At 35.2% G+C, this 19,883-nt stretch overlaps 1 protein-coding gene across 1 annotated transcript in view; it reads left to right on the top strand.

The window, feature by feature from the left end:
• The window catches only part of IQCM (IQ motif containing M), a gene marked incomplete at its 5' end in the record, with an annotated part of 337,033 nt that overhangs the window by 110,073 nt on the left and 207,077 nt on the right, over nucleotides 1-19,883 (top strand). The window contains 2 exons of the mRNA XM_072722489.1: nucleotides 13,563-13,632; nucleotides 17,557-17,615. Coding sequence (XP_072578590.1) covers nucleotides 13,563-13,632; nucleotides 17,557-17,615 — 129 coding nt within the window. The remainder of the gene's footprint in view (nucleotides 1-13,562; nucleotides 13,633-17,556; nucleotides 17,616-19,883) is intronic.

Raw genomic sequence — 19,883 nt, 5'->3', positions numbered from 1 at the left:
GCTAATGAGATGGAATGATTTGGAGTAATAAATACAGAGCTACTCAAAGGTAAAGTTTTGTAGCACATGCAAAAACAGTAGTTAATAGTTGTACTTTGTAGTAGTTGCACAGATCCATAATCCTTTATTCAAAACTTTGGGGCCAGATATTCTTAGAAATTCAGAGAATTTCAAACTTAAGAAAGGTAAGAAGATAAGTGGGTCTGCAGTGAAAACTGTAATGAAAACATATTAATATTTTTCAGTAAAGCATATGGATATTCTCATTAAGCCAGAATGAGAGGCCACTATATAGGCCTTTTATTTTATTTTTATTTTTTTAATTAATTTTTATTGGTGTTCAATTTACCAACATACAGAAAAACACCCAGTGCTCATCCCGTCAAGTGTCCACCTCAGTGCCCGTCACCCATTCCGCTCCAACACCCGCCCTCCTCCCCTTCCACCACCCCTAGTTCGTTTCCCCGAGTTAGGAGTCTTTATGTTCTGTCTCCCTTCCTGATATTTCCCAACATTTCTTTTCCCTTTATATAGGCCTTTTAAAGTTGGTTTAGGTCAGGCTTTGCCACCAACGGTCAGCTGAGTTGAGTGTTCCTCCAAATGAGTTATAAGAAATTTGTTGGTTTTCAAAGCTTTTTGGATTTCTGAGTCTCAGATTAGGAATCATAGACCTATGGTGGTGGTAGTAGCAGTAGTAGTCATAGTAGCAGTAGTAGTAATAGCAGTAGTAGTAGTAATAGTAGTAGATGAAGGTAGATAGGGAAGATAGATAACGACAGACATATACACACATTATATGTAAACACCTACACATATTATTAAAGAAAATATTCATATATTCATTGTTCTTGATTTCTTGGTGCAAGAATTAATTTTGGATTACCTGGGATTAATTTTGGATTACCCACGTTTGTATGATTCCTAATGGCAGAATTAGGCAGATGTGATTTTATCTTGTGGATAGATGCAGCCTCCTGTAAGAACCATTTGCTAACCCCCACCTAAAAGAGCACCACTGCCTTTATTTTCATCATACAAGATACTATGACATGATAGTATATTGTGGATCTCTTTATTAGTTTACCTCTGGCCTTCCTTTCTAAGTGTAGGCTCCATAAGGCTCTTGACTTTTAAGATCACTGATGCAGCCCTGGAGCCTAGAGTAATACTTTCATAAGGTAAACATTCAGAAAATATTTGCTGAATAAATGGATAACAGTTTGTTTGAAATTTTCTCTAAAAGGAACACAAAAGAGACCCAAGTGAAAAACACAGCCATGATAATATTAGAGAGAGGACAAAGAAAAAAATGATTTAAAGATGTTGCATCAATCTTACTGTAATTATTATATTTTTTATGCATTGACCAAAATGAGTTGTACAATTATTGATTCTTTGTTCTGAAATATACTTTTCCCCCATTCCCCTTTTCTGGACTCATTGTCATTTTGTCAGGAAGTTCTCATTGTTGGGTTCTCTTTCTTTTTTCTTACCTCCTCCAACACTCATTAAAAGACCCTCCGGGTAACCTAGGTTACTAGGTAACACAGTATCCAGATCTCTGTGGCACTAATTTAAATCATGGGTAGATTTTAGGAAATCTTGAGGAGTGAAGGAATATCGTTTAGATCTTCCCATTCCATGACTCAATAGCATTGTTTTCATCTAGGAACTTGTTACAAACGTAGAGTCTAGGATCCCACCCCAGGTCTGTTGAATCAGAATCTTGTGTTTGAACAATATCAGTAGTGATTGATAAGTGTATTAAAGTTTTAGAAACATTGCTTTAGATCATTCCCCATGATATTCTTTTAACTGAGCTTTGGTAAGTAGTGACAGTGTATACAAAGTAATTATTTTTTTTCTTGACAAATACTTGAAGTGCAGCTATGCTGGGTTGAATTTAGAGTCACGTGGTGGAACAGGAATGTATTTTCTTGGGAAGTCGAGGAGTGAGATTATAACCAATCAGAGCTATTAGAAGCATATTCTCAAATAATGAAATAGAACTACACTGAATGTCAAAATTGGTCTGGGAAAATATGCCAGATATTTTGATAATTAGAGCTTTCACCCAAATGGATTAATCTGGGTAATTTCAATGGACTGATATATTCGTCCAAGTGTATCCCAAGTCTCTAGTGATCTATGAGCACATTAAGGTTTGAGGAGAACTTTTTAATGTAACTCCCTATAAAAGTCCTCCAAATAAGGAATGTTAGTCAGGTTGCAGTTGGGGGCTGGGCAGCCTTTGACCTTAATGCATTTGATTGGCAGCTCTAAATCCCATTATTATTAAGTCTTACTGACTCCCTACAAAACCATGGGATCTTTTCTAAAAGAAATAAAAGTGTGAAACAAAATTGCTGAGTGTCAATCAATTAAAAACCTAACAAACTCCAATGCTGTCTTTGTTCACTATATCCTGACCTTTTGCAGTGATTAAAAATCTGCTTGTGTCACCAGTTTCACTTTTTGAAGAGAGTAGTGTATTGAGTCTAAATCCAAGCCACCTCTTACTTCTGTAATAAAGATATTAAGTGTCTCAATTTCCTAAGCAAAGTGGGAATTAAAATATTTATTTTGCAGAGTCTTGGTGAAGATTGGAGAAAATGTACATAAAGCACATAATAGGTTCTAATTATTAGTTATAAGAATTAATTGGTTCTATGGTGATACAGTTCCAGGTCTAACATATAGTACATAAATCTCATGATAATGACCAAACTCACATTTACAGTGGTTTCACATTCCAATAAATCCCCAACAAATGGGCAAATGAAAAGGATTGAATTCAAAAATTTAAAACACTGTTTAGTTTGTAATTGATTGTTTTTGGTAATAAATTAACTATTTGGGAGGTTAGTTTAAACCCAAAGGGGGAAACATACTCAAAGTCAAATAAGTACCTTGTAACTATTTAAGCATCAACTTCAACATCAGTGTGAACACAAGCATGTTAGAATGCCCCCAAATTGTAAAATGGAAACTCATTTTCTTATTTTGTCTTTTTAATTCCAGCTTACAAAAACAGTCACATGTATTTATAGATTCATATAATTTAAGACTTGATAATGAAACAGCTCATTCTGTCCTTTGGCATTCTTGAATTTTCAAGTTTTCAAGAAAACATCCAAACCACAGGAGATATTTGGAGTCACATCATGTCTTCATGTCTTAGGAAGTGGTATACCTGAAAAAAATTATGAGTTCCCAAGGTTTTTTCATTCTTCTCTTTTTCAAGGAGAGAGACTCTCATCATAAGCTCAAGGAATTTTTCTACCATATTATTTGAAAAATTTCTATTGTTTTATATGACAATTATACACAACAGCACATTATACTTACCTACATATCTATGTATCTTAAAGAATAATACTAAAGTAAATACTTAGAGAACTTAATAACTGTGTCTTTGTCTTCATATCCCTTTTTTAAAAAATAGTTTTAAATTTATTTATTTGAGAAAGAGAATGAGAGAACATGATTTGGGAGGAGGGGCAGAGGGAAAGGGAGAAGCAGACTCTCCACTAAGTATGGAGCCTGATGTGGGGCTTGATGCCAGGACCCCAGGATCATGACCTGAACTGAAGGCAGATGCTTAATCAGCAGAGCCACTCAGTCACCCCTTTGTCTTCTTAGAAACCAATCTCAACTTTATGCTCATTATTTTCTTGCTTTTCTTTAGAATTTTTTTTGCTTTTCTTTAGAATTTTAATGAATATACACATATCTCTATTTAGCATTTTGTTTACTTTTGCTTGTTTTTTAACATTATGTATATGGAATCATAATGTCTTGTCTTTCTTCTTGCTTAACGCTCTATTTTTGAGATCAATCTTCATAAATGTCTATGTGTGCCCCTGTGTTTCCTTCATTTTCATGGATGCACAACATCCCATTGAATGATTACACTACAACTTGATTATTCTTTCTGTTGCTGAGAGATATTTGTTCCCCCTTAGTTACTTCCTATCATGAACAATTCTGCGATGTTCTTTCATATGCCTTCTGAAGTATATGTGCAAGAGTTTCTCTAGGGCAAGAATTCCCAGCATCAATGTGAACCTACATCCTTCTGCATCAAGAATAAGTATATAGATGCTGGGATATTGATTCCTTTAGCCCTTGAGGCAGGTGGGCAGGGCCTGGGCAATGGGAGCTCAAGAGCTAATTATTGACTCCATGCATAATTGATCGCCTCCAGTTGAACGGCTGTTCTGGCCAGTGGGCATATGTTTAGTTTTACCAGGCACTAGCAAACACTGTTCCACTCCCAGCAGAAGCTTATGAGAGTTCCCATTCCTTCATATACTTGGCAATACTTAATATGTCAAAATTGTAACCTTTGCCAATTTGTCGGGCATGAAATATTTCTTTGTGATTTTAATTTGCATTTTTCTAATGACAAATAAGGCTGAGAATTTTTCACATATTTCTAGGCCACCGTTATTTCTTCTTTGTAAATGTCATACTGTAGTATTTTAGAAAGTGTATTTAGATGCAATTCTACCTCTTTTATTTTGTGCTCTTTATTCTTTCCATTTCCCTCTTTTTCCCAACTCCTTTGTTGAAAAAATACATTTTTTTTTGGAAATTGATTGACATATTTTTCCCTCTTGTTCCATTTTTCCTAGTACTAGTTTGTCATTGTACTAGTTTTCCTTATACTAGCTTGACATTTATATTCTTGTTCTTACTTTTGTAAGTGGTTAACCTATAGATTCTCATATACACACTTAACATAAAGTATTTTTACCCACTTCTCATCTCATGCAGAAATCTTAGATTTCCTTAACAAAGTTTAGTTGTCTCTTAGTTTTTTAAGTTTTTATTTTAATTCCAATATAGTTAACATACGAATATTAGTTTCAAGTGTACAATATAGTGATGCAACAATTTCATACATCACCTGGTGGCTCATCACAGACAAGTGCACTCCTTAATCCCCATCACCTTTTTCACCCATCCCCCTACCCACCTCCCCTCTGGTAATCATCATATGTTCTCTATAGTTAAGAATCTGTTTCTTGGCTTGTCTTTCTCTCTCTCTCTCTCTCTCTTTTCCTCCTTTGCTCATTTGTTTCTGAAATTCCACATATGAATGAAATCATATGGTATTTGTCTTTCTCCAACTGACTTATTTCACTTAGTGTAATACTTTCTAGCTCCAATCCATGTCATTGCAAATGGCAAGATTTCATTCTTTTTTATGGCCCAATAGTATTCTATTGTATATATGTCACCTCTTCTTTACCCGTTCATCAATTGATGAACACTTGGGCTGCTTCCATATTTTGCATATTGTAAATCATGCTGCTATAAACTAGAGGTGCATCTATCCTTTTGAATTAATGTTTTTGTATTCTTTGGGAAAATACCCAGTTGTTGGGTATGGTAGTTCTATTTTTAACTTTTTGAGGAACCTCCATACTGTTTTCCACAGTGGCTGCACCAGTTTGCTTTTCTACCTACAGTGCATGAGTGTTCCTTTTTCTCCACATCCTTGCCAACACTTGTTTTTGTGTTGTTGATTTTAGTTATTCTGATGAGTGTCAGGTGATATCTCCCTGTAGTTTTGATTTGCACTTCCTTGATGGTAAGTGATGATGAACATCTTTTCATATATCTGTTGGCCATCTGTATATCTTCCTTGGAGAAATGTCTGTTCATGTCTTTTCATTTTTAAATTGGATTACATGTTTTGGGTGTTGAGGTTTATAAGTTCTTTATATATTATGGTTATTAACACTTCACCGGATATGTCATTTGCAAATATCTTCTCTCATTCCATAGGTTGCCTTTTAGTTTTATTGATTGTTTCCTTCACTATGCTGACGCTTTTTATTTTGGTTTAGTACCAATAGTTTACTTTTGCTTTTGTTTCCTTTGCCTCAGGAGACATATATGGCAACCTAGAAAAGGGTTGCTCTGGCCAATGTCAAAGAGGTTACAGCCTGTGTTTTTTAGTATTTTGATTGTTTCCTTTCTCACATTTAAATCTTTCACCCATTTTGAATTTATTTTGGTGTGTGTTGTGGAGGAGTGGTCCAGTTTCTTTCTTTTGCATGTTGCTGTCCAATTTTCCTAATACCACTTGTTAAAGAGATTGTCCCATTGGATATTCCCATTGGATATTCTTTCCTGCTCTGTTGATGATTAATTGACCACATAATTATGAATTTATTACTATGTTTTCTATTCTGTTACATTGAGCCATGTGTCCATTTTTGTGCCAGCTCTCAGTTTTTCCTCATTGAGTATGTTAGCTGTGGATTTCTCATGTATGACCTTTATTGTGTTGGGTATATTCCCTCTAAACCTACTTTGTTGACAATTTTTATCATGAATGAATTTTGAAGTTTGTCAAATGCTTTTTCTCTATTGAAATGATCATATAGTTCTTAACCTTTCTCTTATTGATGTAATGTATCATGTTGATTGATTTACAGATATCGAACCACTCTTGCACCCAGGAGTAAATCCTATTTGATCATGGTGAATGATTTTTTTTTTTTTAACGTATTGGTGAATTGAGTTTGCTGGTATTTTACGGAGGATTTTTGCATCTATGTTGAGTGTGGATAGTGGCCTGTGTTTTTCTTTTCTGGTGGTGTCTTCAGCTGGTTTTGGTATCAGCATAATGCTGGCCTCATAAAGTGAATTTGGAAGTTTTCCTTACTTTTCTATTTATTGGAATATTTAAGAATAGATATTAACTTTTCTTTAAATATTTGGTCATTTCACCTATTAAGCTATCTGGTCCTGGAATTTTGTTTTTTTTGCGGGGGCGGGGGGTGGGAATTCTTTGGTTTCTGATTCAATTTATTGCTGGTTATCAGTCTGTTCAATTCTTTTTTATTTCTTTCTGTTTCAGTTTTGGTAGTTTATGTGTTTCTAGGAATTTATCCATTTCTTCTAGGTTGTCTTCTCTGTTGGCATATAGTTTTTCATAATATTCTCTTACAATGATTTGTATTTCTGTGGTGTTGGTAATTATTTCTCCTCTCTCATTTGTAATTTTATTTTTTTAACACCTTTTCTCTTTTTTCTAGATAAGTCTGCCTAGAAGTTTATCAATTTTATTGATTTTTTTTTCTCACAGAATCAGCCCCTGGATTCATTGATGTGTTCTATTGTTTTTTTGTTTTGTTTTGTTTTTGTTTTGGTGTTTTTTTTTTTAAATCTCGATATCATTTATTTCTGCTCTTTTTTATTTAAAAAATTTTTCATTTTTTTTTTAAGAGAGAAAGAGAGTGTGTGTGAGCTGGGGAAGGTAGGGGGACAGAAAGAGGGAGAGAGAGAATCTGAAGCAGACTCCATGCTCAGTGCAGAACCTGATGTAGGGCTCAATCTCATGACCCCAAGATTATGACCTGAGCCAAAATCCAGAGTTGTATGCTTAAATGACTGAGCCACTCAGGCACCCCTATTTCTGCTCTGATCTTTATTATTTCCTTCCTTCTGTTGGTTTTAGGTTTTGTTTGTTGTTCTTTTTCTACTTCTTTAGGCATAAGGTCAGGTTGTTTATTTGAAATTTTTCTAGCTTCTTGAGATAGGCCTATATTGCTATAAACTACCCTCTCAGAAGTGCTTTTGCTGCATCCCAAAGGTTTTGGACTATTGTGTTTTTCATTTTCATTTGTTTCCATGTACTTTTTAATTTCTTCTTTATTTTCCTAGTTCACCCATTGATTGTTTAATTGCATATTATTTAGCTTTCATGTATTTTTGTTCTTTCCAGACTTTTTTTTTGTACTTGACTTCTGGTTTCATAGCATCGTGGTCAAAAAACATGCATGCTAGGACTTTGATCTTTTTTGAATTTATTGAGCTGGTTTTATGGGAGAACGTTCCATATGCACTTGAAAAGAATGTATATTTTGCTGCTTTAGGATGGAATGGTTTATATATCTGTTAAATTTGTGTATTGCAATGTGTAATTCAAAAAGTTTTTGTTTCCCTGTTGATTTTCTGTTTAAATAATTTGTCCATTGATGTAAGTGGGGTATTAAAGTCCCCTTGTATTATTATTGACTAGTTCCTTTAATTTAGTTACTAAATGTTTTATGTATTGGGTGTTTCTATGTTGGGTGCATAAATATTTATAATTATTATATCTTCTTGTTGGAATGTTGTCTTTATTATTATATAGTGTTGTTCTTTGATTCTTGTTACGGTCTTTGTTTTAAGTCTATTTTCTGATGTAACAATTGCTGCTCCAGTTTGCTTTTGACATCCATTTGCATGATATTTCTCCATTCCTTCACTTTCAATCTGCAAGTGTCTTTAGGTCTAAAATGAATCTCCTATAGGCAGCATATTGATGGAGCTTGTTTTTAATCCATTCTGTCACTCTGTGTCTTTAGATTGTAGCATTTAGTTCATTTACATTCAGAGTAGTTATTGATAGGTTATATGTATTTATTATCATTTTAAAAAAAGATTTTATTTATTTATTCATGAGAGACCAGAGAGAGAGAGAGAGAGAGGCAGAGACACAGGCAGAGGGAGAAGAAGTAGGCTCCATGCAGGGAGCCCGATGTGGGATTCTATCCTGGGTCTCCAGGATCATGCCTTGGGCTGAAGGCAGCGCTAAAACGCTGAGCCACCCGGTCTGCCCTATTGCCATTTTATTACTTGTATTGTGGTTGTTTCTGAAGATTTTTAAAAAAGATTTTATTTATTCATGAGAGACACACAGAGAGAGAGACAGAGAGAGACAGAGACACAGGCAGAGGGAGAAGCAGGCTCCACACAGGGAGCCCGATGAAGGACTCGATCCTGGGTCTCCAGGATCAGGCCCTGGGCCGAAGGTGGTGCTAAACTGCTGAGCCACCTGGGCTGCCCTGAAGATTTTTTTCTTATTCTTTTCTTTCATGCTTTGTTGATTTTCTTTAATGATACATTTGGATTTCTTTCTCTTATTATTTGCATGTTTATTAGTGGTTTTTAATACATGGTTACCATTATGTTTGTATATAATGTCTTCTACATATAGCAGTCTATATTAAGTTGATGGTCGCTTAAGTTTGAACTTAGCCTTTACTCCTCTCCTCATGTTTTTAGTATATGCTATTATATTTTGTAGTCTTTTTTTTGGTGAGTTGCTTGAATGATTTTTTGATAGAAATATTCATTTTTACTGCTTTTGTGTTTCCTACTTTTATTTTGGTCTGTCCTTTCCATTTGGAGTCTGCTGTAGTATGTCTTGCAGGGCTGGTTTAGTGGTCATGAACTCCTTTAGTTTTTGTTTGTCTGGGAAGTTCTTTATCTCTCCTTCTATTCTGAATGGTAGCCTTGCCAGATAAAGTATTTCTTGGCTGCAGTGCAGATATTTTCCCATTCAGCTCATTGACTATATCCTGCCACTCTCTTTTGGCTTGCCAAGTTTCTGTTGAGAAATCTCCTGCTAGCCTAATGGGTTTTCTCTTGTAATTTACTGATTTCTTTTGTCTTGCTGCTTTAAAATTTTTTTCTTTATCACTGTGTTTTGCTGACTTAATTACAGTATGTCGTGGTGTAGATCTGCTTTTGCTGATTTTGATGAGAGTTTTCTGTGCTCCTGGAACTGGATATCTTTTTCCTTCCCCAGATTAGGGAAGTTTTCAGCTATTATTTCTTGAAATAAATGTTCTGTCCCCTTTTTCTCTCTTCTTCTGGGACTCCTATAATATGAATCTTATTATATTTGATGGAGTCACTGAGTCCCCTAAGTCTATTCTTATTTTGTGTAATTCTTTTTTCTGTCTTTTGTCCAGATTGATTACTTTCCATTACTCTGTCTACTATGTCACTAATTCATTCCTCTGCTTCTTCCATCCTACTATTCATTTCTTCATTTCATTTATTCAGCTCTTTATGTCTGCTATGCTATTCCTTATCTTTGTGTTAAGTGTCTCACTCAAGTCTCCAACTCTTTTCTCAAGTCTGGTGAGTATCCTTATGATCATTGCTTTAAATTCCTTATCAGCCATATTACTTATATTTGTTTACTTAGATATCTGGCTGTGGCATTGTCTTTTTCTTTCATTTGGGATATTTTTCTGTCTCCTCATTTTGTCTGCCTCTCTGTTTATGTTTCTCTGTGTTGAGAAAGTAAGCTATGTGTTCCATTCTTGAAGTAGTGACTTTATAAAAAAGAAGTCCTGTAGCATCCTGCAATGAAATGTCCCTTGCTCTCCAGAACCTGACACTTTAGGAGAATATCCTATGTGTGTTGCCAATGCTCTGGTATTGTGTGTGATTCACTTTTCCTTTCAGTGCAGTTGTTTACACTGTCTCTCTGCCTATTGTGAGATCTACTTGCTCTGTGTGCTGTCAGTAGGACCCAGAGAGGCCAGGTCTGAGGCAATATGCCCACCATGGAACTTGGGAACAGGAGAGCAGTGTTAACAAAATATGCCAGATCCCTCAAATCACTGGCAGCTGTGGCCTGCACACTGCGGATGGCTAGGGGTGTGAGGCTCGGTAAGTTCATGATGTTGGCTGGGTGTAGCTGAGCCTGATACACCATAGTAGCTGGGGGTATGCACTGCTGGGCTCTGCATGGTAGCTGAGCAGGGCGCACTGAGGCAACTGTGCCCTGGGGCAGCTGGGCAGGGTGTGCAGTTTTAATAAAATTTGTACTAAGCCCAGGGGGCTGGTGCTAGCAGGCTTGGAGTGTGGGAGTCCTTAGGAGAACTCCTGGACCAGGCACACTGCTAGCAGGTGAAGTAGCAAATGTGTGTGTAGCCCCACCTCCTGCAGGTGGCTGTGTGTTTATGTTGGATTGTGGTGGAAGAAAATGGCGTCTGCCAGCTTCCCTCATTTTTAGAGAAGTCTTTCAACACACTCCAAAAGCAGTATGTACAGATGTGTCTCCCATTTGCCCCTGGCGTTGTATAAACTGCTGCTTTTATGTTGCTTCCTCATGCAGGTGGCTGTCTCTTTAAGGTCAGTGACCCAGCTGTCACTGTCCCTTGCCACTCACCCACTGCTGACTCAGGAGTCAGCAGGCTCCAGGCTCCAGGTCCCACTGGTTTTACAAACTCCTGGAATTCAGCCCATCTGGTTTTCAAAGCCAAACATTATGGAGTTTAGTCTCCTCCAGGAGAGCTCCCTGGTGTGAGGGAGTGTTTCTCTGCCCTCTCCATGCATGCAGCTCCCCCCCATCCCCTGGGCAGTCTCCCTCTGCCTTTCTGACCTTTCTGATGCAACTTCTCTGTATTTAGTTGTGGAGTTTGTTCTGCCTAACTTTACTTGCTCTCCAGTTTATTGACATGGATGTGGATGATACTTCAGTGTAAATGTGGAATGGGGTGAGCTCAGGGTCTTCCTATGCTGTGATCTTCCCCAGTACTTTTCCTCCTTTTTTAACTCACTAATAAGACAGGATTTTTTTAATACTTCAATGTTTAGGTTTATCTACATGATTACCTTTATTATTTATATTTATATTTATATTTATATTTATATTTATATTTATAATTTATTTATTTCTTACTTACCATTATATTTAGCATCTCAGACCAGTAGGGTAATTTTATTTCTTGAACTACATATGAAAATCCCTAAATGTGAGAATCAGTGTTTTTCAGCATCCTGAAAAAAAAATATTTCTGTCATTATCTCTTCAAATGCTTTTTGCCTTCCCTTCTTCTCCTTTCACTCAATTTCAGCCTTTGCCTCTTTTCTTTTTCATACTTGCCATCTCTGTCTCTCATTGCTACATCCCAGGTCTTCTTTTTCACTCTGATTTCTCTTTTAGATTATTGGTTCTCCTTTTATTGAATTACCAATTTTAATTGCTATATTTTTCATCTTTTGAATGTCTACTTATTATTTTCCAAATCAGCTTGGTCAATTTTGATAATTTTTTATTTCTTTTCATCCACTTATCTAAGCATATAGAAATCAAAACTCTTATTTTATGTTCTGTATATCTTAATTATAATATTGCAGTCTTTGAGGCTCTGAATATGTAGTTTGTTGTTTCTTCTGACTCATTGATTGCTTTTTTCTTACGTTTAATGATATTTCTGATTTTGAGCTCATTTTTCTTGATTCTTTTATTGTAAGAATTCCCTGAAATCTGAATTCAAATTGCTTTTTTTTCAAAATGACTGATCACTTCTTTTACCAGGTGCTTTAGAGCACTACCAACCTAAGACAACTTTATTCTAAACTTTTGCCTTTCATTTTTTGGGGGAGGTGGGACTGGGGAGGGGGAGTGTTCTGGAGCCCAGAGCTACCCAGGGCCAAGATCATGACAGACAGGGGGGTCTCATAGTATCTCCTTTTTTTTCTCTCTATTGGGAAATGATTTAATGCTAGTTTATACTCTAAGGATATTGCATTTCTAGTACTCAGGTTTTTTGAGGCATATTCTCAACTCTGACATTCTTTCATTCTCTGGCTCCAGTGTTTGTCTTCCAACTGCAGGGCATGTAACTCATTAAGACCCAGTCTCTAAGTTGTTAAAGTTGTCAGGAATTGCTATGCTATCCTCAAGGTAAATATAGGCTCCCGATCTAATATAATAGTAAATTCAACATTTCTTGTCATATTTGACCAGGAAGGAAATCTATTAATTTCCCATCCATTTAATCATGCAATTAAAATATCTTACTTTTTGTTTTTAGAATTTATTATTGTTTTATGCTGCCATTTGTTATTATGAACATATTCAAAGAAACAAAGGCCCTATTGTGTCTTTTATAAATAGATTTCAATCCTCAGAGGGGCTTACATTGGGATGTAAACTACTCTATCCTGCTCCCTTCTTGTCATCAGTCTTTTTATTATCTACTATGTTATACTTAAATTCCTACATATAAAAGAATAATTCATATAGTTTTTATTTCCCTTAGAGGTTTAAGAAACTTTGTCTAGTGATTGGATAATGAATGACCTGTGTTTTGCTGGGTCACCTTCTCTAGTATTCCCTAATCTGAAAGTTGAACAGCTTCTTGAAGCCAGGGCCACTATAGAGTGGCCAGCATTATCTTTGAGATCACTCCATTTTTCTCAAGAGGTGAAGAAAATACCACATTTAAGAATATCTTCCAAAATGGAGGCTTCTGTCTCCATGAGGAGATTTTGGGATTCTGTGGGTTTCCTGGGACTACTACAATTTCCCATGGATGATTCTATGGCTTGAAAACCCTCCTGTGATTTGTGTGTGTTTGGGAAAGCTCTAAAATTTAATAATGCAAAGATATTTACTTGTGAAAAATCCCAGAATGATGTGTTTGGTGCCTGCTAGTTCTGCATGAGTACAAGCTTATTGCCATTTTTCTCTTTAAACCACTTTTTATACAAGAAACAGGAGCAATATAAGAAAGGCAGCTCACTGCTATTTCACAGAAGGTGCTAGTGACATGACTGACTTCTGCTGGGGAAACACAAGTGTTAATAGTCAAGCCTGGCAGAGAAAGATTTTCAGTTTATTTCACATGTTTTAATGTGTAATTGTAATTTTATATGTATATGCTATTAATGATTTTCTCTTCACAGTTACCTACTTTTAAACAAACCTTTCATTTTACCTTTAATGATGTGTTTATATATACATCTGGTAGGGTCACAAAGCTGTTTAAAACTATGAAAATTCTTTGCTACTTAGAAAATAACCCTTTAACCACATTTGGGGTAAGTATTGGGGGTGTAATATGCCAGTTATAGATTATTTTGTTATAGCAAACATATTCTACAATTTCACACTAATACTAGTAATATAGAAATATGTCTTAGATTTAATATCCAAAGTGAAAGGCTTTATTCCATATTTCATCTGTGGTTAATCAAGAATTTAATCATTATACCATGAGAGAAATTAGCAACATTGTCAAAAGAAAAAAAATCCAGATGAGATATGGGAAGAAGAGGATAATTGATGGATTAGACAGTTACTTATAAAAAGAAGCTGGAAGTGTACTAATGTGTAAATTATCAGAAGTAAGCTTGGTACCAGTTAAACTGTGGGATTTGGGAAATATGTGGGACAAAGGAGTCTGAACAGTGGTTTGGAATAAATAACACATAGGTTGTTAAAAACTTTTGAAAGCTTTGATATAAGGGTTTAATAAATGACTTACATCTTACATCATGTATTTAGAATGTGTCACTCCAAATGCATTGTCATCAAGTGACTACGAGCTTGAAATAGTTTAAAGAAGCAGGTAATATGTGTGGAAAGAGGGAAGATTTTGAGAGAGGATGGAGTTGAAACATTAAGGCAGAATGGACTTGAAATTTGAATATATAAATATGTAGGAAACTAAGACTTATAAAAAAACCTCACAGGACTACGTAAATAAAAGTACTGCTTGTTTATATTACAAAAAAGAGACCACCTTCCCCTTAGCCCCCCAAAAGTCCAAGATAAAAACCAGTTTCTGATTATGTTAAATAGGAAGAGAGAGACACAATGGAGGTTGCGAAGTCAATGAAGTTGTGGGAAAGTAACTGGAAAAAGCATCAGAGACTATCTTAGTAACAAAAATCCTCAAGAATGTTTGTCTGAGACTGTTTTACTTAGCAGCCTTCACATTTGACACCCTTCATCATGGAGAACATTCCAATTCAGTTAGTCTGGCCAAGAAGGAAGCAGTTAAAAAAATATTAAGTTGGCAATCATAAATAGTAGTATCACACATGGACAGTGTGTTCTAAGCCAAGCACATTAGTTTGTGCTAAAGTATGGAATATATTGGTTAAAGTTAATTTTTGTAGTTATTAGTATTTTTGTAGCCATGAATACATGTCATGGAACATCTTGAGGGCAACATTAAAAATATATAGATGCTGCTTCAGTTTTATTATCACCTATATGTTGCATGTAAATTTTTTAAAGTACAGTATTATTCTTGAGGATGATTGTTTACTTTGAAAATGAAGAAATCACCAGAAAATTTTAAAAGTAAGAAATAGTTACTTAGATGTCACAAACTAATCCTCAAGGTTATTGTGGCACTCTAACATAACTATTGAAGAAAAGTTAACCTTCGATCTTAAAAAGAATGGCATAAAATGCAAATTAATATATGTAAGTTAGATTGCATATGAGAGAACAGTATGAGACAGAATGAACTTAACTTTAAAAGAAAGATGGGCAGCCCGGGTGGCTCAGCGGTTTAGCGCTGCCTTCAGCCCAGAGCGTGACCCTGGAGACCCGCAATCAAGTCCCACGTTGGGCTCCTTGTATGGAGCCTGCTTCTCCCTCTGCCTGTGTCTCTGTCTCTGTCTCTGTCTCTGTCTCTGTCTCTCTCTCTCTGTGTCTCTATGAATAAATAAATAAAATCTTTTTAAAAATAAAAGAAAGAGTTGTAATTCGTTTAAAATACTTAAAAATAATAATTCTCATGTCCTAATACTAAGTATTTTTGCAGTATAAACACAAGTTTCTTCCACATTTCATCTTTACATTTATCCTTTATGTATTTTGAGATTTCATATAAGAGACTTTTTTTGCTTCAGTTGTCAAATAGTGGTTAAACACATATTTGAAACTTAAAAAAAAACAAAACTAAAATAAGAATTTTCTTTGTGGTATCATAAGCATACCATATGACAATAACCAAAATGTTTCCTCTTCCTGACTTCTTATAGAGTCTGAGGGAGAAGACAAAACCAATAATCCAAAATCCATTAGCTTTTTACGCATTTATCAAGATTACCTTAAATTCCTCTTATCTGAGACATTTTTTTCAAAAGCTGTTTTGTGCAAAATAATCATCATGGCAGATTATAAAGTAGATATGCAATTCATCAACGCCTCTGGGTCTAAGTTTCACCTTTGGATCACCCTGAATGACCAGAGAGGGAATGACCCAGTTATTCTGAGGTCTTGTAGAATTCTCTTCCTGAGTTGTTCTTTTATTGTTGACCAATATTGAGGGATGGTAAATAAAATCCACATTAAACACTTTGGTGTAGTTGTTGAAGAGATGCTGTTGAAGCTGACCATCAAATTATAGGAGGCTTCTTTTGAAGGACTCATAGAAGAAATTTTCCAAGAAGTAAGTTTGCTTCTCTTACAGACATTATGAATGTTAGAACTACTGTGTTTTCTTCATTGCTTTGTGTATTACTTTCCCAGTCCTGCCATAATAAAATACCATAGACTGGGTAGCTTATACAACGGAAATTAATTTTTTCACAATTCTGGAGGCTGGAAGTCTAAGATCAAGATGCTGGCAGAGTTGGTATCTCCTGAGTCCTCCCTGCTTGGTTTATAGATGGCTGCTTCTTGGTTGTCTTCACATGGCCTTTTGCCTGTGCACACATGACCCTGGCATCTCTTCCTCTTATAAGGCCACAAATTCTATTGGATTAGGGCTTCACCTTATGACCTCATTTAACCATAAGACTTTATTTCCAAATGTAGTCACGCTGGGGATGAGGGCTTCAAAATATGAATTTTAGAGGAACACAATTCAGGCCATAACATTCTGAATTTTATTTTTAAAGATTTAATTAATTAATTAATTTATTCATTCATTCATTCATTCATGAGAGACACAGAGAGGCAGAGACACAAGCAGAGAGAGAAGCAGCCTCCCTGTGGGGAGCCTGATATAGAACTCAATCTCAGGATCCCAGGATCACGACCTGAGCCAAAGGTAGACACTCAACCACTGAACCACCCAGATGCCCCAGTCCATAACATTTTGATAGCTAGGAATTTGAGAACCAAATCTGTGTGACACATCAAGTAATATCAGAAAATATTTGACATTATTTTTCTATCCATATTTTACCTTTAATCTGATTTTCTTATTTTCCTTTTTCATATATATTGCATTTTTTTACACTACCTTGAACCTTTTTTATAAGACAGAGGACAGATAAGTAAATATATAAATTCTCATCTGTAGCAGATTTGTATAGATATTTGCTCATTGAAACCATCAGTTGGAATTGTGTTCCTGGGTGCCAAAAGATGCTGGAGCAAGTTCAATAATCACACTCCTCAGAGTATTGTCTTACAGGAAACTACTTAGGCTGCAAAGTAAATCAGAAGTTTATCTGGGGTCTTTAGGAATTTCAATCCAGGAGACATGGATTTAGGAGAATTCTAAGATATGCTCCAAGGAGGGAGGACAAGGACAAAGTACACAAAGGCAAAACTGCAAGCTTATGTAAGTTGTTTTGCAAGAACTCTGACTTGGTGTAGGTAAAAATAATTAATGTTGGTTGATTTAGGATAAGTTACTATACCAGGTGCTAAGTTGGAATTCAGTGATGTGAACCTCACTCTGAGAACTGCAACAGGATATAGCCGTTTGTGCTTGGGACAGTGTAGCAGTTTACGTTCCATACAGGTGTGGTCATGCATTTCTCCAGGGATCTCCTTGCTCCAAACATCTTAGGGCCCTTGACATTCCTGACTCCATTTTGGATGTTTTTGTTCATGGTATACTTACAAATTTACATCAGTGTTTAGGTTTGTAATATATATTAGAATGGAATGGTTCTCTCTCCTTTTGATAATAGAATGTTAATGAAATTAAAATTTTACAGATAATGAAGTTGTTTTCCTACCTATGTCAATCCTTCTTTCTCTTATTCTAGAAAACAGTAATGAAGAAAGAGCAACAGCCTATCAAACCAGAACCAAAGCCAGGAACCAGGTATATCTCTTTTTTTTTCTCCAGGCATACTTTTTATATGATAGCAGAAAAAGTATAAATTAATGTGCTTACTTGGGGTTACCTTGACTGAAGTATCTAGGTTTAAAGAAATGTATGTTGTTAAAAGCTCACGTTTTTGACGTATCTTTCTCAGTGTTTCCATTTAATCCAACTAAGGCAAGGAGAAAAAAAAATCTTTTTTTTGTTTTTTTTGTTTTTTTGTTTTTTTTGTTTTTAGTTATTAGTGATCATTCAGTAGACCAGGCTGGTGCTTACTATGCAGTAGGTGGGAAAAGTAGTGTAACAATGCTGTATAATGTTTCAAAGGTTTTGTGTATTAGAAACAGTATACTACAATTTACTGTGATGAAACTATGCCTTTCAATGACTCTGTGAGGGATTCTTCAGATTGCTTTGTTACTATATGCAGCAAATTTGTTGACAAACTTTTGTGGAAAACTATTGATTTTATGAGGTAGATTGGACAGCGAGATGGAAAGAAGAGATTGTGGAAAGTGAAGTAACAGTGAAGTTCTTAGAAGGACAGGTTTCACACTTGTGTTTTCTTATTCACTGGTAATACATTCATTCATTAATCCACCACATATTATTTTAGTAGTGATAGTTTATTCACTTAAAAACAAACATTAAGCACTTGCTATTTTAGGTGCTAAGAACAGAGTGCACACAATAGACTCCTTATATGTATGGAACTTAAAGCTTAGGCAGATTGCAGTTCACCATAGTGAGAGTCAGAAATTGGAATTTAAGTCCTACCAAGTGATAAGGATTTAGCGAGCATCTGTCTTCCAAGGAATTCTTAGAAGGCCAATACCTAAGGAGTGAAGACTAATCACAGAACTAAGGGATTCACCTTAGTACTAACGATAAAACAAATTGATTTGCCTAAACAAAAGCATAAAACCAAGCCTTGACAAATTAAAGATGATAGGCCAGTAATTCAACCACAACCTAGAATAAAAAACTCAACATTCCTTTGAGGACAACAACAGAATCCAGAATCTCTACAATGTACAATGTTTATATACAATAAATAAAATACTAGACATGAAGAAATAGTAAAATCTGGCTTGCATCAAAGAAAAAGATATCCCAGATGTTGGAATTAACAGTCGAGGGCTTTAAAACAGCTATTACAAATGTTCAAAGACCTAAAGGAAAATAAGTTCATAATAACAGAGAATGCCAGTGTCGAAATAGAAACTATAAAAAATAATCAAATAAAAATTTTGGAACTGAGAAATAGAGTATCTGATATGAAAATGTCATTGATGGGTTGAGTAGCATATTGGGAAAGGCAATAGATAAGATGGGTAAACTCGTAGACTATACAGACTCATCTGAAGCAAAGTAACATGTAATTAGAATAAAAATGAACAAAGTCTGACTGACCTATAATTTAATATCAAGCAGACTACCATATATGACTTTGAGTCTCAGGGGGATAAGAGAAATAAGAAGAGGCAGAAAAAAATAGTTGAAGAAATAATGACTGAATTTTTCCTAAATGTAGTGAAGAGCATCTTTACATATCCAAGATCATCACATCCAAGCAAGATAAGTTCAAGAAAAACCTTATGTAAGCACAGCATAGTCAGAGTTGAGAATTAAAGGGAAAGAACAAACTTTGGAAATAACCAGGAGGGAAAAAATACACATTATTCAGAGGGTTACAGTTCTCAGAATTATGGATGTCTTCTCATCAGAAATGATGGAGGACAGAAGGTAATGAAATTATGTATTTAAAGAGCAGAAAGAAAAAATATCAACTGATAATTTTGTATCTAATGAAACTATCTCACACCATGGAGGATGAAAAAAAATTTCAGTTACAGAAATGAGATTTTATTGCCAGCTGATCTGTACTTTACTTCATAAAATGTTAAAGGAAGTTCTTCATGCTGAAAGGAAATGATACCTGATGAGAATTTGAATCTACAAGAAGCAATAAGGAAGATTGAATATAGAGAATGTATCAACACAAAAATATATTTTAAAAAAAATTTCTTTAAAACTGACCATTTAAGGCAAAATCATAACATTATTATGTTACTTATAAGTTAGGTAGATGCAAATATGTGTGACAATAATAGTGAAAGAAATAGTTATTCTCTTGCCAGTTTCTTTCATTTTATGTGTAGCAGTATTAATTCTAAGTAGAATGTGGTAAGTTAAGAAAGCATATTACATTTCCCAGAGCAACCACTAATACAAAAAGGCAAGCCTAAAAGGCAGTACAAAAACTAA

This window comes from Vulpes vulpes, chromosome 10, assembly GCF_048418805.1.
Source record: "Vulpes vulpes isolate BD-2025 chromosome 10, VulVul3, whole genome shotgun sequence".
Taxonomy (NCBI): Eukaryota; Metazoa; Chordata; class Mammalia; order Carnivora; family Canidae; genus Vulpes; species Vulpes vulpes.
This window is presented reverse-complemented; position numbering and strand designations above follow the sequence as displayed.